We start from the raw sequence: 23,460 nt of genomic DNA on the forward strand, positions 1-23,460 counted from the left end.
CATCTTTAAAAAAATCATTATTTTTACCTGGCTGCATACCATTTTTCTATAAAATTATTGATTACATGAAACCTAGTAAATTCTTCAATATTTGTCATATACGATATCAATATAAAGTGTTTTTTTTTTTTTTTTTTTTACATTAATCAGTTTATGTTTTTATCTCATTACAATATTTCAGCTATGATCAAAGAAAATGACCAAGAAAGTTGTGTGTTAATTATAAAAATATTTGTAAAAAATAGCCTAATTTACCTTTACAATTACATTTTATTTAACATTATTAAAGAACATTTGACTTTTGCTGCACTTAAAAACATTTCTAGGAGTACATCTGGAAAAAAATATTAGGTAAGAAGTGTCTTCTTTTTTTAAAAAAAAGACCTTAATTAAAACATGCACACTGAAGAACCATTTTGGGTGGTCAGTTTTAACTAAAATATTTACAAATGGACTAACTGAAAAGAAATTGTAAAATTTCAATAAAATAAAGTGCCATTTAGCTAAAATTTGAAATAAAAGTTTGGATGCACTAAATTCAAATAGTTCCAGATCAGTAAATCCTCAAAGAAGAATGTTGCAAAATCACGACTAATGTCTTACTTTTATAAAATACTTCTAACTCCCTCTAAAGAAGTCACTTAACATACGGAAAAAACTCAATATTTCATTTGATTAAGAGTTTTATTTCAAACAAAACAATATCAAATACCAAGTTAAAGATAATTAAAATCCTTACAAACTTAATTAGATTGTTAGGTAAAACCATGCAGAATGTGAAAAAAAGTTTATCTGATAGATATGCAAATGTATTAAATGCATTATTTAAAGATTATAAATGTTTATATTATGTATAAATAGACTATTAGTAAAGTGAAATTATTTTATCTAAATTATTTACATAAAATCTTCCAATGGAAAAAAGGTCATTCACATGGAACATGAAGGTAAGATGAAATACAAGTACATTATGGAAGGCTTTGTTTTATAGATGAAATAATGATCCCGATGCAAGAATTAGAAATAAGATTTTTTTAAGATAAGTTACAAAAATATTGCTATACATTTAAGTGTATTTTTTTAATAAGACAATTCTTACTTTTTCTGGTATACAGTCTGCAGTATATACACACACACACACACACACACACACACACACACACACACACACACACACACGAGGATGAGGTCTGTAAATAACGAAATGAGACTAGTTTTTTTTTGGCAGCCAAAGTGGCAACACTGTAAAGTGTTAAAACTTTAACAAGGAAGGAAATGTAGTGGGTGAATATGGACTCGGCAAAAGGAATGGAAGATGGGACCGACTTTAGAGTTTTGCACGAAGTAGAATTAAGTAATTGCCACTACCCAATTTAAAAATCATAATAGAAGAATGTACACTTGGAAATAGCCAGGCGATACTGCAAGGTATCAGATAGATTATATAAGCAAAGATTTAGAAATCAACTTGTTGATTGCAAATCTTACCCTGGAGCAGACGTTGATAGCGACCATAATTTGGTGATAATGAAATGTAGATTGGGGGTTTAAAAACCTGAAGAAAAGGTGTCAGATGAATCGGTGGAATTTAGAGAAGCTTGAGGAAGAGGAGATAAAGAAGATTTTTGAGGAGGACATCGGAAGAGGTCTGAGTAAAAAAGATAAGGTAGAAAATGTAGAAGAAGAATGGGAGAATGTTAAAAAGGAAATTCTTAAATCAGCAGAAGCAAACTTAGGCGGAACAAAAAGAACTGGTAGAAAACCTTGGGTTTCAGACGATATATTGCAGCTGATGGATGAACGTAAAAAATATAAGAATGCTAGTGATGAAGAAAGTAAAAAAAACTATCGGCAATTAAGAAATACTATAAACAGGAAGTGCAAACTAGCGAAAAAGAGTGGATTAAAGAAAAGTGTTCAGAAGTGGAAAGAGAAATGAACATTGGTAAAATAGACTGAGCATACAGGAAAGTTAAGGAAAATTTTGGGGTACATAAATTAAAATCTAATAATGTGTTAAATAAAGATGGTACACCGATTTATAATACGAAAGGTAAAGTCGATAGGTGGGTGGAATATATTGAAGAGTTATAAGGAGGAAATGAATTAGAAAATAGTGTTATAGAGGAAAAAGAGGAAGTTGAAGAGAATGAAATGGGAGAAACAATACTGAGATCTGAATTTAAGACAGTATTAAAAGATTTGAATGGCAGAAAGGCTCCTGGAATAGACGGAATACCGGTAAAATTATTGCACAGTACAGGTGAGGAAGCGATTGATAGATTATACAAACTGGTGCGTAATATTTATGAAAAAAGGGAAGTTCCATCAGACTTCAAAAAAAGTGTTATAGTCATGATACCAAAGAAAGCAGGGGCAGATAAATGTGAAGAATACAGAACAATTAGTTTAACTAGTCATGCATAAAAAATCTTAATTAGAATTCTATACAGCAGAACTGAGAGGAGAGTGGAAGAAGTGTTAGGAGAAGACCAATTTGGTTTCAGGAAAAGTATAGGGACAAGGGAAGCAATTTTAGGCCTCAGATTAATAGGGGAAGAAAGATTAAAGAAAAACAAACATACATACTTAGCATTTATAGATCTAGAAAAGGCATTCAATAACGTAGACAGGAATAAAATGTTCAACATTTAAAAAAATTAGGATTCAAATACAGAGATAGAAGAACAATTGCTAACATTTCCAGGAACCAAACAGCAACAGTTATAATTGAAGAACATAAGAAAGAAGCCGTAACAAGAAAGGGAGTCTGACAAGGATGTTCCCTATCCCTGTTGCTTTTTAAACTTTACATGGAACTAGCAGTTAATGATGTTAAAGAACAATTTATATTCGGAGTAACAGTACAAGGTGAAAAGATAAAGATGCTACGATTTGCTGATGATATAGTAATTCTAGCTGAGAGTAAAAAGGATTTAGAAGAAACAATGAATGGCATAGATGAAGTCCTACGCAAGAACTATTGCTTTAAAATAAACAAGAACAAAACAAAAGTAACGAAATGTAGTAGAAATCACAAAGATGGTTCACTGAATGTGAAAACAGGAGAAGAAAAGATTATGGAGGTAGAAGAATTTTGTTATTTGGGAAGAAGAATTACTAAAGATGGACGAAGCAGAAGCTATATAAAATGCCAAATAGCACAAACGAAACGAGCCTTCAGTCAGAAATATAATTTGTTTACATCAAAAATTAATTTAAAGGTCAGGAAAAGATTTTTGAAAGTATATGTCTGGAGTGTCGCTTTATATGGAAGTGAAACATGGATAATTGGTGTATCTGAGAAGAAAAGATTAGAAGCTTTTGAAATGTGGTGCTACAGTAGAATGTTAAAAATCAGATGGGTGGAAAAAGTGGCAAATGAAGAGGTGTTGCGGCAAATAGTTGAAGAAAGTAGCATTTGAAAAAATATAGCTAAAAGAAGAGACAGACTTATGGGCCACATACTAAGGCATCCTGGAATAGTCGCTTTAATATTGGAAGGGCAGGTAGAAGGAAAAAATTGTGTAGGCAGGCCACGTTTGGAATATGTAAAACAAATTGTTAGGGATGTAGGATGTAGGGGTATACAGAAATAAAAAGACTAGCACTAGATGGGGAATCTTAGAGAGCTGCATTAAACCAGTCAAATGACTGAAGACAAAAAAGTACACAGTCTGCAACATATATATATATATACACACACACACACACACATACACACACAGAGATATATATACATACACACACACACACACACACACACATGATTTGCTCATGCAGACAGTACGAGAATTGAAGGTTGATCTTGTGTTTCTATCGGAGCCATATAAACATCTCACCGGGCAACCATGGGAGACAGACATCACCGCTAAAGCTGTCATTTGGTCCTGTGGTAAACTCTCCTTCCAGAATGTAGACAACAATGGCAGCACCGGCTTCGTAGCAGCATCAATAGATGGCATCCGCTTCTACAGCTGCTACGCACCACCTAGCCTCTCCATTGCTGAATTTACTGACTTCTTGGATCGCCTGACCGAAGACGCGAAGCAACATCATCCAGTGGCGATAGCCGGGGACTTCAACGCCTGGGCAGTCGACTGGGGTAGTAGGCAGACTAATGCACGAGGAAGAGAACTACTAGAAGCTTTTTCTACACTTGATGTAGTCTTGCTCAACAGTGGTGACAGGCCGACCTACACCAAAGGTGACGCGAGCTCGATTGTGGACCTCACTTTTGTCAGTGCCAGCCTTGCTAAAGGTAACTCCAACTGGAAGGTACTAGACATCTACACTGCCAGTGACCATCATGCTATACTCTGGGAAACGTCTAACGACCAGAAACTCAGAGGGCCTAACAAGCCATCTAACATCGTTGGTTGGAAGGTGAAATCCCTAGACCCAGAAGTATTGATAACAGCCCTTGATAGTGATCCGATAGAGACTGGATGTGCAGAAGAACATACTAAGGCCCTGATGATGCGAGTAACACAAGCTTGTGATGCCAGTATGCCTCGCAAACGTGTTATCAATTCAAGACCTGCGGTACACTGGTGGAACGATCACATCAGCAACCTTCGTAAAGAGTGTCATAGGAAAAGAAGATTATCTCAGCGTGGCTATCAACGACCCAACTCTGCAGTGCTGATTGCAGATAAAAAAGCTCGTCGTGAACTCAATAAGGCCATAAAAGAGAGCAAAGGAAGATGCTGGAAAGAGCTCATATACGAGGTGGACAAAGACGTGTGGGGCAGGCCTTATAAAGTGGTCATGACCCACCTGAAGAAACAACAAATGCCGTCACCTACGTGTCCTCAGCTCCTTCAGAAAATCGTCACTGCGCTGTTTCCTCAGCAACACAGTCTCGATTATCAGTTAACGCCAGGCGAACTAGACGACATTCCACCTGTCACTGAAGAAGAGTTGCTGGAGGCCTGTAATCGTGTAGGAAATAATAAAGCGCCGGGATTGGACGGAATCCCGAATATAGCCTTGAAAACCATCATAAAGGCAGCACTAGCATTATTTCTAGACGCGTACAACGCATGCCTCAAGGAGGGGACTTTTCCTCGTAAGTGGAAACAGCAACAGTTAGTACTGTTACCTAAAGGGAAGAAACCGCCAGAAGAACCGTCATCTTACAGACCACTCTGCATGCTAGAATATTTGACCACGCTCAAATATCTTACCCGCCGGTAAGATATTTGAGCGTATCATCCATCAGCGAATAGATGCAGTGGTTGACCCACTCCTGGCAGATAACCAGTATGGATTCCGGAAGGGACGATCAACCCTGGACGCGATCAACCTGGTTGTCAATACGGCCAAGGAGGCGATCGCAGGAACTAGATGGAAGGGTGGAACGAAGAAGTACTGCCTGGTTGCTGCCTTAGACATCAGAAATGCTTTCAATTCCGCTAATTGGGACTGCATCATGCAAGCTCTCGACGAGAAAAACGTGCCAGTATATCTTCGCAGACTAGTGATTAGCTATTTTACAGATAGAGTGCTGAAGTACGATACAAAGAATGGTCCGAAAGAGTATGATATAACCGGTGGTGTGCCACAGGGCTCTGTTCTCGGTCCACTTTTGTGGAATATCATGTATGACGGGCTCCTGAGATTGAAGTTTCCAAGATGTGTCAAACTGGTAGCGTATGCGGATGATGTTGCCGCAGTGATCGTCGCCAAGCATCTCGACGAGATTCAACAGCTGTTTGACATTACTTTTGAGAAGATCAACCAGTGGATGGATACAGTTAACCTTCAACTGGCCAAGCAGAAGACCGAAGCAGTGCTTATTACCAGCCGAAAAAAAGTTGAAACAATTAAGCTAAAAGTCGGTGACCAAGAAATCACATCACAACCTCATATACGATATCTGGGAGTGATGCTTGATGCCCGACTCAACTTCAAGCAGCAAGTAGAACACGTCTGTACGAAAGCGTCAGTAGTGAGAGCTAGTCTCGCACGATTGATGCCGAACGTCGGAGGCCCAAAGCAGAGCAGAAGGCTACTATTGTCATCAGTAGTAACATCGGTGCTCACTTACGGAATATCTATTTGGGCTGATGCACTAGAGACGCAAGATTCGTGGAGAAAGGCGGGACCGATATATCGTATGAGTGCATTACGAGTCGCAAGCGCTTTCCGCACAGTGTCTGAGGAAGCAGTTTGTGTCATTTCTGGAACTCTGCCTCTTAGAGTTCTAGCTGAAGAACGACGCAACCTTTACCATCGGAAGACGTCAACCTTACTGAGTGCTGAAGAACTCAAGACAGAAGAGCGACAGAAAAGCATCGCACGTTGGCAGCTACAGTGGGATGTTGCCGTGAAAGGCAGGTGGACACACCGTCTCATACCACGGATTGACTTTTGGCTGAATCGTAATCACGGTGAGGTCAACTACTATCTAACGCAGATGTTATCAGAACATGGCTGCTTTCGAGAATACTTACACCGCTTCAAGCACGATAATTCTCCAGAGTGCCCGTCCTGCCCAGGAGTCAATGAAGATGCAGAGCATGTTTTCTTTGTGTGCCCACGATTTTATCCACAGCGTGATCAACTCGAAAACATCTTACATCAAAGTATCCAACCTGAGACACTAATAGAAACAATGTTGTCGTCAAAAGCCGCATGGAACGCAATAAGCACGTTTGCAACAGACGTCCTTACAGACCTGCGTTCCATCGAAAGAAAAAGAGCAAAGGACCACAACATCTAGAAGAAAAAAGTAATAACATCTTAGCTACCAGAAGGAAGAGCAGTAGCTAAATCCTCCCCCCCCGCGAAGTAATGCCTAACGGCGGATACCGTGGGGGATCAGAGCTCAGAGGATAGCGGAGGTTTTAGTCGGTATTAGCATTAACAAGTCACCTTTAAGTTAATGTTTGAGTCCGACATACCAGGCAAAACATCTAAGCCAGAGATTCGTAAAGGAATTTCCTTCGCTATATTAAAAAAAAAAAAAAAAACACACACACACACATGAGAATGAGGTCTGTAAATAACAAAATGTGACTAGTTTTTTTTTTTTGGCAGCCTAAGTGGCAACACTATAAAGTGTTAATATATGGTTATATGAACAACTGATTTATATTAGGTATTAATATTTTTAGTCTATTGTTGCCACGTGAGATGTAAACAAACTCTTCATGAAACAAGTTTTTGTTGTGCATTACAAAAATGAATGATACTAATTACGAGCAACGTTGTGCAATCAAGTTTTGTGTTAAACTTGGTGAGAATGCTACTGAAACTTTTTCAAAATTGAAAAGAACATATGGAGATGACACTCTGTCATGAGCCCAAGTTTTTGGATGGTTTAAAGCATTTTCAGATGGCCAGGAATCAGTTGCTGACAATCCACACTCTGGAAGACTGTTAATGTCAAAAAGTGATGACAATCTTAAGCAAATAAGAGACTTGATATGATACAACCAGCAATTAACTGTCAGAATAATTAAATCTGAACCATACCACAGCCCATCAAATTTTGTCAAACAAATTGGACATGAAAAAAGTTTCTGCAAAACCGGTCCCAAAAAACCTCATTGTTGAACAGTGAAACAACAGGGTGGAAGAAGTGTGTAGCAATCTTCTAGGGCGAATTGAAACTGATCCTGGTTTTCTAAAAAATGTTATTACCGGTGATGAATTGTGGATATCTGAGTATGACCCAGAAACAAAACGCCAGAGCAAGGAGTGGCACACTTCAAACTCACCACGTCCCAAAAAAGCAAAAATGAACAAATCAAACATCAAAACCATGCTAATTTATTTCTTCAATAGTAATGGCATTGGCCATAAGGAGTTTTTGCCTACAGGACAGACTATAAATCAATATGCTTACTCAGAAATTCTTAAAAGACTGCGGAAAAGAGTTGCCTGCATGAGACCAGCTGACAAAGACACAACTGGATGCTGCATCATGACAATGCACCTTGTCACACTGTACTCACAATTAATGAGTTTTTGAAAAGAAAAACATTCCTGTAGTTCCTCAACCACCTTATTCACCTGACTTGAGTCTCTGCGACATTTTCCTGTTCCTGACTTTAAAAAAAACACCTCAAAGGATACCATTTTGGAACTGTAGAAACACAAAAAAAAAATGACCGACTATCTGAAGGATATTCCAGTTTCTAAGTTCCAACACTGCTATGAAGAATGGGAAAACTGTTTGAAGCATTGCATGGCGTCCCAAGGGAACTATTTCGAAGGTGACAAAGTCCATGTATAATTGGATTGTAAATAACAAGTTTTTCTGAGCCAGTCTATTACTTTATTTACAGACCTTGTATATAGTATGCATTGCAATTTGAAATTATATCCAAACAAAATATATACTACTTAATTGAATAAGATAAAACAAAGCAGTAACTCGGTGAGAAATCATTTTGAATAAATCATACTTACAGGTGGTTGAGCATCCATCTTTGGAAATAAAGCACCTATATGTGGACTAGAATCTTTTGAATAAACTTTCCGGGCAATCCCAACTTTACCCATTTCATGTAATGATTCAGCAAAAGCAGCTACAGTCTTCTGAGCATTCTATAAATAAATTTTTCATCTTACAACCTTATCTCATAGAAAAATAAATGGTCATAGAAGCATTTATGATCACAAAGTCCATTGTAAGTCAACAGAACATAATTTTCCATCCAATTCATTCATATTTAGGTAGAAAACTTATTACATTACACTTTTGCACAGTTTATCATTTATATTAAAATGACCCACTGAACAATATGCACCACAAATGCCTTGCATATTTAAAAAAAGTTTCAAAATATTAAGAAATTTCACCTTTTTTCATTGCTTTATTTACATGAAGTATTTTTTCTCCTTGAATTCTCTGCATCCTTCAACACCTCAAAAAAAGACACAGGAATAACACAAAGCTGCTAAATTTTTTAATAGATATGCAACAACAAAGACATAACAAGTTTTTTTATTATTATTTAATACTATCTCCATGTTTATTATGTGATGACATATTTATAATGTTATCGATAACATCTGAGAAGTTACTTCTTTTATTTTTTTATATTCTTATTAAATGTTCAAAACATATTTCTTTAAAGGACCTACAAGGATCATTCAATAAATTAAAGAGACAAATGGCATCAGCGGAAAAATCTTCTTTTTTTTCAAATTGATTGCACCACTTGAAACATGCATGGAAGCATAATGTGCTATGATATTTTTATTTTTGAAGTGTAAAACAGCCAAAATTCACTTGCAAATGTAAAAATAGTATGGTTAAAGAGTATTAACCATTCAAATTTTTATAAGTGAATTAAACAATTTAAATAGGACAGAACATATGTCACTAATTTCCATTGTAGCGGAAGATCAGTGGTAGTTGCAACTGATACTTTGAAAAATCACATTAATGATCTTATTTGCAAGGGCAGATGCATAAAAGTTTGAGAAATAGATGAGATATGTAATGTGAGTATTGGCACTTTCCATTCCATTATCCATGGTAAGGTGAATTATTGCAAAATGCATTCAAGGTACATTCTGAGGCAATTGAATCAAAATTACCAAGGCACACGAATTCACATTTATATGGAACTTAACAATACAACTATTCACAACAGTTTTTAGTAAAAAGTAATATTTTTCTAGATCTCATAATAACTTGTGATTGAAATTTGGATTCATCATTTGAACCAAAATCTAAATGTCAGAATATGAATGATACCATCAGATTTCACCTGCCAGGAAAAATTCAAAACCTATGAATCAGCTGGTAAAGTGATGCTAAAGGTGTTATAGGACTATAAATTTATTTTAATTATTTGGAAAAACGTACAATCAACAGTTGAGTATTATTACTGTGGCATCCAAGAAAATAAGTGAAACACAATAATGAGGAAACATCCTGGTTCTCTATCAAAAGATATAATTTCTCTGCATGTAAGGCCCGTTCCCATACCACTCAAAAGTTGGGTTCAGAGGTGTTGCCACATCAATTTTACAGTCCCATACATAAAAATCTTGCACCATCAGATTTTTTTAATTTTATATAGCACCAAGTTCAACAATAATGAGTAGGTCATTAAATATGGTACAAGATGGGTCTGATAATAAGGTGAACAATTCTTTAGTACTAGAATAAGAAAGCTCACAAAAAGATGGAACAATTGGCTAAATGGAGCCAAGGATTATGTTGAAAAGTTGAGTTTCATTGTCATTAAATAAATAATATTTTTCTGCAGTTAATTTTCTTTAGAGCAACTCTCATATTGATTTACCAACGTGTAATTGTTTACAACCATCACAATGAATTCTAAAAGTGATATTACTATAAAATTTATCTTGTGATCTAATTCTATTTATTTATATTTTGTTAAATTATTTACTGATTTGAAGGATACATATAATTTTCACTATTGTAGAAATTAACTATTCTATTTGTATTTTTATCATTACTGTTATAGGTAATACATTTTGTAATTTGTTTTCTGTTTTTTGTTTCTCAAATGAAATTAATGAATCTTTTTTTGTATTAATTTTAATGCATCTTCATATTTCTATAAAAATATCTTTGTATCTATTTTAGTCTTCTTACATTTATTTCAATTCTTTCCCTAATTATTTTTTTGTTATTGCATATATGATATTTGTATGAATTATCTATCATATCACTATATGTTTGTAATTTGAGTGGCAGAAGGTAATTTGATTTTCTGTGGATGATGGTGTTATAATAATCTGTCGGTTTTTTTAAAACTACAAACAATTCATAAATACATAATTAATTTAATGTCAAAAAATCTCTCTACCTAGTTTCCAATTAAAAACTTAATAATTTTAAACATGATAAATTATTATTAATTAAACAAATTCAGCAAAAAAGAAAAACTATTATTACAAAAACTTTGTTAGAAAATACAGTTTATAAACACAGAATGTGAGAAATAAACCATAAAAAAATATTACATAATAGAAATCGCATAAATTAAGCAGTTATTAAACTAATTAGTACACCAATTTTACTTCATAATTTTTGTCAAATTATTTCATAGCAGCAAATTTTAATATAACCTTATTTTATAGTTGCAGCTTATATAAGGTTGAAATTTTTTACAATCTCAAAAACAAAGCATTTCTGGACTACTTTTCCAAGTAGTTCACTTTTTCAGTGTTTTAACAGTTTCAATAAAAAAAAAACCATAAAGAAAGCAAGTAAAAACAAGTTTTCATAATACAGTATAATTTTATAAGATCAAGTATTCAACAAACCTCCTGGTTCGCAAGTCACTATTTCTTAATTTATTTCTTTAATCATTTTAAAATAATTTACTATTACACCAAAAAAGAAAAGAAAAGTAAATTAAATTCAAATATTTGTTAGATTAAATAAATAGATAACAAAAGAAAAAATAAAAGGCCATTTCCTAACAAAAATGAAGTAACATTACGATTTTTGCACGGCTGAATAAGAGTGTAAGTATAAACTAAAAGCGAGATATTTTACAAGAAAGCTCATATGGACTTGTCAAATCCCCTAAGAGACCATTTCAATGCAGATAACAGATGTCATTTAAGAAGGACTTAATGAAATAGTAGAAAAATTAAACAGTAAAAAATGATAAAACATTAGAGTCGTCAATATAATTAATTTATAACTGAAGGCTAGATTGCAGGATGACACAACCTAATGGCAAACAACATTAGAAAAGAAATTCTACTAGATCAAGGATAAAAAACACTAGAGGCATTGTGAAATAAAAATACTTTAGTAATTTATGGAAACTATAGACAATTTATATGGAAAACACTTCCAACAGGAATAAATCTACAATTATTAACTGAATTTTCTATTAAATTTATATTAGTAGGAAAACTAAATAAACAAGTAAATCTAATTCAATGAAAAAAATAACAAAAATTCATCTGATATATACGTAATTCAATAGTTGCAAGAGAAAATTTATGTTTAGAAAAATAAGAAGAAATTGCATCATAATATATCAAATATCAATCTGAGTATTATATTATATTAATAAACTGCCAACCTCTGTGCCTTTCATCTAGAAGGTTCTGGGTTTAAATCCCAGTCAGCTTGGCATGTTTCATATGCACAAATTTCATCTTTTATAAGTAATTATAACTTGGCAGTTAGCTTGCAGTTGCTAAAATAAGATCAATATGCACACCATTCCAAACCTACTGAACCCTAACAGGATCAACGGAAACAAATACCTAGACTGTACTGTGCAACTCGTATAGTCTAAGTATAGCAGTAATTTGATGAGAGGTGTAATAACAAATAGACAGATGTAAAATAAAATCATAATAGAAATACATAAGAAAATAATTATTCTTATTAAACAAATAAAATTTAATTAAAAAATATAAATTAACTCTTACCTTGCTTTTATTATTTCCTATGATATATGTCGGTGTATCACCAATAAATAAGTGTTTAGGAATCTGATCACTATCAGCAAAAAATAAAATAAACAAACCTCTCTCCCCTGAACAATACTTTAAAGCTGCCTCTTCATCAGCTGTAAACAGACAGTTTTATTATTTTTACAAGGAACAAAAGTGAAGACATTTTTAACAGCAACAACAAAATGAGAAAAAACTTAAAACAACAAATCATTTTACAACTGTGTCAGTTCTCCCATGTGTAAATATATTTAAATTGGCATGACGAAAAGATGCATAAATATGAATACATTTTTCAATAAACACATATGTAAAATACCACATCTTGTAACTTTTCTTGCACCAGATTCCCTGGTTGATTTCCATGATTATTCTGTAGGGTGGACATAATTGAATCTACTCCCATATAATTCTACAATTAATCTCTAGAGGCTCATTAATTATAATAAGTGTATACTTCTGAGACATAAAGGAGCTAGTCATGTATATTACAACTTTTAGGATATACATTTTACCAATGAGATCAGATCAGTGCTTTTGTTAACTATTAATGGTAGAAACAATGAACTTCAAATTATTCTTATATCCAGAATAATTTAATCAATACAGAATAAAAATAAATTAACTGACATCAAACATAGACTAAACCTGCCAAAGCAGTTGACGTAACTTCTCTTCCCATGCTACATATTGTTATGAACAAAAATTTAATCATAACTTCATTTTCTTAAATTAAAATTCCTACAATTATTAAAAAATTAATTAAATACTCAAACCATATAAAAAAAATGACTCGATAACAGTTAAGCTATAGTTATAGACTATATTTTGTCTATAAGTACAGATTCATAATCCACACTTCTGTTTTGTAGTCCAATATTTCAACATTTCACTCTTTAGATTGAAGGTTGACAATATGGGTTTACATTATCCATGATATGAAATTTTCATTGTCCACATGTAGCAAAAATAGTACAGATGAATGAAAGAATATATCTGACCAAGAATTATAGTATGTACTTTATGCTAAATGTGTAAGATTTTTTTGGGAGGTCTGTGTCAAGCTTGACTAAGGTACATCACACTACAAATTTACTTTCAATTTCTGCTTAAACTTAAATAGGTGCGATAACACCTTTACGTTTGGTCCTTTAGACCAGCAGTTCCCAAATTTTTTATTATTCATCATCTGGTGAAATTATTTTCAAATGTGAAGTGATTTAAGCCCCAAAGATGTTTTGGGACTATGAAGGCCCAATTTACTGTGATTTGGAAGAACAACATACAATCAACTTGAATACTAAAAAGAAACCTGCAATAACTAAGAAATATTTTGGTTCTATCTTAAAACGTATAATTCTTCTGTATAATAATGCCCATCCTCATACCGCTCAAAAGACAAGGAAACCTATTCAAAAACAGAAATGGGAGTTGTTGCCACATTTACCTAATAGTTCTAATCTCATACCATTCGATTTTTGTTTGTTTGATCCTCTAAAAGAGTTTTTACATGATTTCAAGTATATGAAAGCTAAGAAAAGAGAATGTATATGAAGAATAATCTTTTGTATTCTTCATATATATTCCCTCACATTCATTCTTCTTTGTTAACGAATTTACAATTCAGCAGTATAATAAATTATAATCAATAACAAAAATTACACTTACTACTTTTTATTTATTGTGATATATGAGCACTTTCATAGTAATCACTACTTTTCTATTTAATTTTTTTTTAACAAAGGCATCATTAAAAAACACTCATATACCACAAGAAACAAAAAGCAGTAAGTGTAATTTTTATTACCAATAAAAATTCTTCTTTGTTTACAGAATAAATTTATAATTAATATGTCTGTACCCACCATACCTGGATACTGGTGTACCAGGTATAGGTACACCTATGTACATATGTACAATGAGACTCCTTTCACTTAAATGGTTTAGATCAATCCTAATATTATATACTATGATCAGAATGTTATGGTGGTGCCAAGGATACGTTCATTCACATTCTCATCGCATTATTCACATCATCATCACGTTAGTAGCAAAGTACAATACCTTTAAAACTAAATTGCAATACTCAATGTACATGCATGTGTGCACATATAAACTACAAAGGAAAGAGAAAAATTACTGACTGAGAATGACTACAATTCAACTATGACTACAATTACACAGAGGGACATTTACAGCACGCGCAGTATAGATATCATTTATTTCCAAACAAAGGCTTAACCACAGTGTGGCAAGGTGGGGCGCTTGCCCCCCCCCCCCCTCGAATCATTTAGTCAGATGAAAAATTATAGATCAGTATCATAGGTTACAATAGTATTGTACGGCAAGAAAGCACATTTGAATCGTGGTGGGAGCACTCTGGTGAATGAGTGGAGAACTGGCGGCTCAAGATTTGGATGGTCTGTGGTAAAACTAGATGATTACAGAATGTTTGTTTGGATTTAGCAGGAAAGTTCTAGTACCAACCATTTAAGAGCTGCAAATAGTGCAAATAAGTCAGTTGAGTGAGTTGAAATATTTCGGCTAGTTCAGACCACAATCCCGTAACAATAGCAAACTTAAATGGATATTTTTTAGCACAAAACGTATGTATTTATATTATTTTCATCTGAGTCAATGAGTTGCAAAATTATCTAACTAAAACAACCTAAAATGTTGTATTTTATTTTGATGTCTTTATTATTGAAATTTTAAAAATGTCTTCATTTATGATTTTAAAAATCATAAAATACTAAATAAGGAAATAATAACAACTATATCACACTCCAATAATTTAAAATAACAATTGAAAATTGTAATTAGCTACTTTTGCAACAGTTCTGCTTAATTAGATGTTTTGAATTTTGAAATGGTTGATTCTGCAACTAGCGACTTCTGCTAGTTGCAAATAATAAAACAAATTTGCACAGAATGTTAAATGTTTATTAAAAAATATCATCATTCAATAATAAAAAAGATATAAGTTCGATAGCTAATAAACAGTGAATGGTTCAAAATTCATAAAAGTCCAATTTTTGTTGTGACCAAGTTCAATTACTACAAAAGTTATGTTAACACAACACAATTTTGACACAAAAATTTCTAACCTCAAATTAGAACCATGTTGGTTCACATTAATTTCATTCTGTACACAGTCACAGCCTGTTAGATTTAACTATTCCACCAGTTTCTTTGTGTTTTTTTTTCTACTTATTCCACTAGTACACTTTTGTAGAAATGAAAAAAATTCACTTTTGTAAATTTGAAAAAAATTACAATTAGATGGTTTTGAAACCCATCAACTCATATTTAGGTTAAGAACATTTTTCACAAACAAAACATATTTTTTTACCAATTTTCAAAACATTGTAACTGTGAAAAATTATTGTATGGAGAGGATAAAAAACAGTAGAAAGTCTGTTCAGAAGCTTAAATTCTTAGTTTCTTTAATTTTTTGGGGAAGTGTAGTAGTAGTAATTTATTTTCTTTTAGGGAGACAGAAAAGGAAGCAACTAGAAAAAAAAAGTTGCAGTGAAAGTGATCATCGGAGAAGAGAAATCGAAGCAGAATGAAGGTTAAAAATCAAGTGGATCTTCGTTACCATCTACTTCTGATGTACAGGGTCAAACGTATTTTTATAATGATGCTTACATAGTCAATTAAAATGACTTAAATAGAATCACCAACAACTTATTAGCAAATACATTATTATGATAAGTTAGAAGATTTCCTTCATAACAATGACATTGACTTTTATGAGCAATCAAAAACCCAATTGATAAGCTAAATACATCTTACTCCCAATTAACTGATATTTTTGTAAGTTGATACACTTGTAACTAGATCTGAATGCCTATTGTAAGAATGTGGTAAATGGGTTTGAATTAATTACAATCCTCAGAGCTAGACAACCATCGAATCTCCAAACTGGAAAAAACAACGCCAAATTTAACTGGTTTTATAACCCTCTGTGAGAAAGTAAAATCTTAAGTAAGATTAAATGATGTTAACATTTTTAAATTCATCGAATTCACTCACCTGAAAATGGGACAATTTTGTCTCCAAACAAGAAACCAGATACAACATCATTTCCCTCAATAAGTTCTTCACCTACAAAAAAACTCTGGTCCATTTTAACATAATGATTTTTAGAAGAACATAATTTCCAACTTACTGGTTGCTGTTGATCAACAAACTAAAATAAAATAAAATAATCAGAAACAGATAAACAGTAACATATAAGTAATAACCGGAGAATACTATAATAAAAGTATAAATTGAGAAGACATGAGTAAAATAAATTTTTAAAACAAATTATTTTCTTTTAAAAAGAAATTGCTCTAAAAATTAGAACAATTAATTTTTTAATTACTTTTTTAGTGGTAAGACAATCAAAATAATTTTCAAAATTTGTAAAAAAAAACCATTGTGCGCTCAAAAAATATTACTTTGCCTAATCATTTTAATTTATCTTCACATTTTTACCTTAATTAATTCTCAAAGAACATCTACTTGAATTGTTCAGTATTCTATTACTATGTCTAATCATTTTAATTTTTTCATATTTTTTTTACCTTTCTTGATCCTCACAGAACACCTATTCAAATTCTTAAGTAATATTTCATGAGCGCACAATGATTTTCTTCTTATAAATGCTGAAAATTATTTTGATTATCTTATAACTTAATCACTGAAAAAATATATTTTCTACTTTTTAGAGCAATTTAGTTTTAAAATAAAACCATTGTTTTAAATTTGTTTTAATTTTTTTTTTTTACTTTTTAGTTAAAAAAAATTAAGAACACTAAAAATTAATTTTAAGTTTATTTATTTTTAAGAAAATTCATTTACTTACAATGATATCAAATTGGTTTGTCACTGCAACAAAATTACATAACTAACAGTAACAAATCAGTAACAATAAGTTGTAGTAACAAATCCATTTTATCATAAGAAAATTGTTTCGCTGCCACAACAAACCCTTAGTTACCGAAACATATGCTTTGTTTTCCATATGTAAACAAAGAAATATGTTTTCACAATGTTCACCATATTGGATTAAAAATGATATTGTTCACCAGATTGGATTTAGAATGATATTAAATACGCTATATACGTAATCAGAACCAAAGCTGTGTGCAAAATTTCAGCTTGAATGGATAACGGGAAGTGTGTCAAATTTCAATTACTAAATTTGACTATACAGGATTTTGAGAACATACGAAAACCATTGAAAAACAAAAATACACAGGATACAAAATGTGAACAAATTAAAGACTTTAAGTCACAAACAATCTAAGATATCTTATAAATTTTTTTTTAAGATTAAATCTATCATACCATTTTATATCCAGTGATAGGAATCATTAAATCTGGTCCTATGAACATATCTACATTCCAAGCCATTCGGCGCTTTTTTACACTTGTGAAGTATTTAAGTTCCTTAAGCGCATCATCACAGCTGCATAGTGTTGCCTTATCCATAACCTGTAAACAGGATTTTTTTTTTGTTTTATATTTACTTTAAAATGAATAAAAGATACAATTTTGCTGTTTTATTTGACACTTTTAAGAGCCAATCTAATACAGATTTTGTAGTTTGACGATCATTTAAGGAGTCACTATTTTAATTAGCTTATTAGCATGGCCAACATGTAACCTAAATATCATATAAATTCAGTGAATAAATACATGAAAATGTGGTATATCAAAAACTTACCTAAATGTTTAACGTAGAGTAAATGATTCAGTTTTCCAGTATCATCAACTACATCATTTCTTTTATCGTTCAATGTGTATTAAGTGGTGTATACATAAATAAGCTTTAACAGAATGATACTTTAAAAAGACCAAAACAACGTTAAATTGATTTTTTTTTTTCTCAGCATGGCTCTTTACATACTTAAATTTTGTTAACACAACTAATTTTTAACAACTTACCTCATTAAAAATTTTTAAAACAAGCTGTTGACTTTTAGTTAAACATTTCTCATAGTCAAATAAAGTAGTTTTACAATCTGATTCTGTATCATTTTTTAAAATATCTGGTCCACTGAAAAAAGAATTATCAATTTTAGTATAATAAGTATTTTACTATTGTATATTTTTAATCTGTATTATTAAACCTAAATAAACATTATTATTTTCTCTAATTTTACAAAGCAACCAAAAAACATTAAGTCCAGATAAAGAAAAAAAAAGCTAAATGATATAGAATAAATATAAAAAAAAACTGCAAAAGGAATAACTGGTTTTATTTAAACAATACTGAATTTAACAATCTCATTGCTAAATATACCTTACTCCAAATTCTGAATTATCATAAATTTCAATTTTTGCTTACTTTAACCTCCATAGTTCCTCTAGAACCAGATTCAAGACTGCCTATCAACCCACCTAATTTTCAACATTATCCTCCAACATCATAATTCAAAGTCTCTGTTCTTTTTTGCCTTCCCTTTCCTTATATAATTAAATTTAAATGGTAAAGCCATTAGCCTCTAATAAATATCAACAACATTCAGTAAAACTACATTCAACCTTCTAATGTTGATGCTCTATGAATATCAATTAATCATAAAGCTTCAACAATTTGCATTTCATCCTTACTTCAAACCCCAACATTTTCAGAATGCTGTACCCTGTGGTTTTCAGATGTTGCAGAATCATGTTGTAAAGGATTCAGTTTTATTCAGGATCTTTTTCCTACAAGTACTTTATTTATAATTTCCATACAATATTTTCTTTTTTGAGGAATATTACATTTTGTCACAAAACCTTTTTATTAGACATTGTAATTTTCTTAAAGTAAATGAAATGCTGCATACACTTTAGGTTTATTTAAGGTAGGTAATTCATTATCATATCTCTGAGATTAGAAACTGTAGGAGCTATTGTAGACAGTTATCAGTAGCTGCTATTGCAATTAAAATTAACTCTTCCTAAATGGATGGCATGAGGACAATTAACTATAAATAATAGTCTATTTAAATCTCCTTATAAGCAGAATCAGGGAAACAGAAATGGTTTGAAGAGTAGGGCATTACCCAAAAGCAGCATGATATCAAAAATGCTACTGCAACATTGAAAAGATTCTTTACCCAAATTATCAGGTTAAGATTTCTAAATTTGGAATTGTAAGACTTCATAAAACAAAACATAAAGACTTCAAAAATGAGAAATTTTACAAAAAAAATTTAACTTATACCCTCAAAATCTAAACACAACTTAAAATCTCAATTGGTACAGCACAAGAACTGAAAAAAAAGAACGTAGCTAATAATACTACACAACTTGAAACAAAAAAATGTAATCAACAACAGGAAAAGTGACCACCTCGTAACAATTAAATTGGTCATGAACAACTAATGAGCCATGAACTTTATTCTGAATTTTAATCACAAATAAGCTACCAGCAAGCGATAAGTTAGGAATTTTGGGAAGATTTTCATGACTCATCAAATTAATCCTACAAAAAGAAACTAAATACATAGCAGGATAGTTGTTAAAATGACTACATCAATAGGAAAATGTGTATTTTTCTTTTTTAGATGTTACTGCACTAGAAAACTGTGAGTTAGTTATTAAAATGAATAAGACTAAATAGATATTTTCCAACAACGAGACTCTAAGGGAATAACGAATCTAACTCACAAAAGGAACAGCTGATGCCACTGATGTAGTTTAAACACTTATCATCCCTACTTCAGATGTATCAATGGATACTGACATGACACACTAAAACAACAATTTGATTAAAATGACATTTGCTTACAGGAGCGTTGAAAAACTGCATACCCATTGAGAATAGACAAAATTTATAATCTGTCAAAAAGCCCAAAATGGTACCAAATGGATCTATGCTGGATGCCAGAAAAAATTCATGAACAAAAGCCACACTCAAACAAAATGAAGATGGAACATAAGTTCCATAAAAATCCTGCAGTCACAAAAATGGGTAGGTGGGGTTCAACTGTTCATTCAAAAAACTGAAATAAAATAAGCTTCATTAATAATAATAAATATACTCGTGTAGCAGAAGTAGAAAAAAAGATGACTATGCAGTTGTAGGACTTTCCCATCATGTGGCTAAAGCAGTATTCCAGAAAAGTCTTGCAAATGTGGGTTGTTTCTGATGTACAGCTTACACACACAACTTAATTTAAAATATTTACAATTTTATTTAAATATTTTTCCATTTATTTAATTCAATGATTCTAAAGCGTGCACGCATACCAAATTTAATTCACACGGGCGTGGCAGTACTAGCAGCGACAGTTGGCACTAAATAAAGTAATATAATTTCACAACTTACATAGAGCAAATTTCGCTTGGTATGATACTTAGTTGGCAGACTGGTGTAGCCAAACCCACCAGGTTGGTCTAGTGGAGAATGCGTCTTCCCAAATCAGCTGATTTGGAAGTCGAGAGTTCCGGTGTTCACGTCCTAGTAAAGGCAGTTACTTTTATATGGATTTGAATACTAGATCGTGGATACCGGTGTTCTTTGGTGATTGGGTTTCAATTAACCACACATCTCACAAATGGTCGAACTGAGACTGTATAAGACAACACTTCACTTTAATACATATCATCCTCATTCAACCTCTCAATTAATATCTGACAGTAATTTCCAGAGGCTAAACAGGAGAAAAAAAAAGACAGGTGTAGCTGCAACCAGGCACCAGGTACCATGTCAACTGAGCAATCGAATTCGAGACCCAGCCAGACTGAATTACTTTTTTGCACTTTAAATATTATTCATTTATTTAATTCTACTGTTCACCTGTGACATCACAACATAGCAGATGACTACAACAGCATTTTTGAGGGTGGGGGAGAACCCTCAATATAAATAGACAAAAAGAGAATGCACTATGTGAATCAATAATTATTAAGAGAAAGATGGAAAAGGCTCAAAATGAGCTCATACAATCAGGGCCAAATGTCCTGTCATCTGTATTCAAGATCAGTTTCCTAATAAATGAAAAGGGGGGAAAAAAGATCAGCAATGTTATTTCAAAACATGAGAATGAAATCAACATGTATTTGAAATCATTCATCATATTTCAAATCACCTTGGAAAAGCTTATATTTATTTAATTATGGATAACTCTCCTAATATTCATCAAATTTATATTCAATCACATAATTTTATTCCCACTAATGTTCTCTTTAAACTGTATATAATCTTTTAAAAATAAATCATAGAATGTATTTACATAATTAAGATGTGACAGATAAATAATAAACAAACAAATTTGTACCCTACCAGCCAAAGAAATCAATCAAAAAATTTGTACACATTATCAGATCTGTATTGATGCAGGATAATTTTTGTGTAAATTAAAATTGCAAAAGAGGCATCTGCTATCAGCTAACCTCATCTGCATTTATTAAATTTTTCTACTGGTGTTCCATGCGTTACCCACTGTAAATCTGTCTGTTATACATGAAGTAAACATAGACAGGTTAATCAAAATTAGTCCTCATTTAGAAACACTCCAATAACCAAAGCATAGTACGCTTTCCATTGACAACATAAATCCCAACTGTTCACATGGTTCTTGCCAGGGCCTTACACAAGTTGTGTATCTCAACTCTTCTGTTTTCAATTTTATAGAAATTTTCTAAAACATTAAAAATTTCTCAAAATAATAAAATAATTGCTATAAATTTTGCATAACTTCAAAAGAATAAAAAAACTAATTTATTTAAATTTTCTTACACTTCAAGCAACTTACACTTAGGATTCTTTGGAATTCTGAAATACTTCCTGATATATATTTCAAGCAAAATGGAATAGAATTATCATTTAAAACAATTTATTATAAACTTTCCTTACATGAAATTATTTTATTCAGACTTTTATTTAAAAATAAAAACCTTTTTTCTCGTAGCTTACATTACATCTAAAACTATCAGTAGTGAATCTTATCTAGCTCTAACAGTATGCTTAAAAATACCACCTAATTAAAATCTTTACTGTACTGAGACAATATTACAGTCTCAAAAACACAGCTGACAGACCAAATGCTAAATTTCTAAGAACAGAATATACATCTATGTAACTTCTTACATGACAACAAAATCAATGTCTTCATCTTTGAGACCGTCAACAACAACATCAACCTGTTCATCAGTTACATCATCCACAAAGCTACTTAATAATACAAGTTTCTTCTTATAATCCACCTTCTTATACCTGCTACATTGTTTTAAGTCCCTAAAAAAAAAAAACTCTATAAAAATAAATACTACATCAAAAATAATATAAATTATCACTGTTATTAGTAATTATAACAAGATCTGCTAATGAAGTAAAAATATTTCTTTAAGAAATATAAACCTTTGGTTTCGTAATTAAAAAAACTTGAACCCTTGAAGCAGCTTTATCCTTCAACTGTCAGTATTCATGTTCCCTTTCATTACCTACAATAGGGTCTATAAGTTAATTTAAAAGTACACACAACTTTTATGATTATGATCAAACTTTAAATACTTCTCTTTATTTAAAGTTATAATATGATTCAAAAGTAATTGTAATTGTTCTTTTAAGTGAGGTTGTTCAATTTACTTCCTAAATCCTCTTTTATTTTTTCCCAGATGGATAATGAACATGATTTTCTCTTTCTGAATCACTAGCGCTACTATCACAGTCAGATGAAGAAAAATTTGATTTCGGTATCTTCTAATCCTTAATTACAATTAAAAAACAAATCAATATCACAGGTGAATTTCAGATTGTAATATCTGTAACAATAATATACGATCTCTATTAGACGATATCATGTTTAATAAACATCAAATGGTTAATGAGCAGCAGATAATGAACTAACTTGATAATATTAATTTAAATAATAATATTTAAACTTTACTGATAATATTTACAATTGTACAATTATAAAACATATAATTATAATTACATATAAAACATATATGTACAATTATAAAACACGGTTGGCAACACTTTTAGTCAAGTATTCAAATTCCCACTGTACATAATTATTGGGTTTAGCAAAGCACGATGAAAAAAACAAAGTT

The 23,460-nt window shown here is 31.8% G+C and overlaps 1 protein-coding gene across 1 annotated transcript in view; it reads right to left on the reverse strand.

The window, feature by feature from the left end:
- Ku80 (X-ray repair cross-complementing protein 5 Ku80) overlaps positions 1–23,460 on the reverse strand; it is an 81,545-nt gene that overhangs the window by 47,680 nt on the left and 10,405 nt on the right. The window contains exons 4-9 of the mRNA XM_075381119.1: positions 22,496–22,642; positions 18,358–18,469; positions 17,758–17,904; positions 16,456–16,612; positions 12,394–12,533; positions 8,422–8,559 (exon numbers count right to left, since the gene is read on the reverse strand). Coding sequence (XP_075237234.1) covers positions 8,422–8,559; positions 12,394–12,533; positions 16,456–16,612; positions 17,758–17,904; positions 18,358–18,469; positions 22,496–22,642 — 841 coding nt within the window. The remainder of the gene's footprint in view (positions 1–8,421; positions 8,560–12,393; positions 12,534–16,455; positions 16,613–17,757; positions 17,905–18,357; positions 18,470–22,495; positions 22,643–23,460) is intronic.

This window comes from Lycorma delicatula, chromosome 1, assembly GCF_047948215.1.
Source record: "Lycorma delicatula isolate Av1 chromosome 1, ASM4794821v1, whole genome shotgun sequence".
NCBI lineage: Eukaryota > Metazoa > Arthropoda > Insecta > Hemiptera > Fulgoridae > Lycorma > Lycorma delicatula.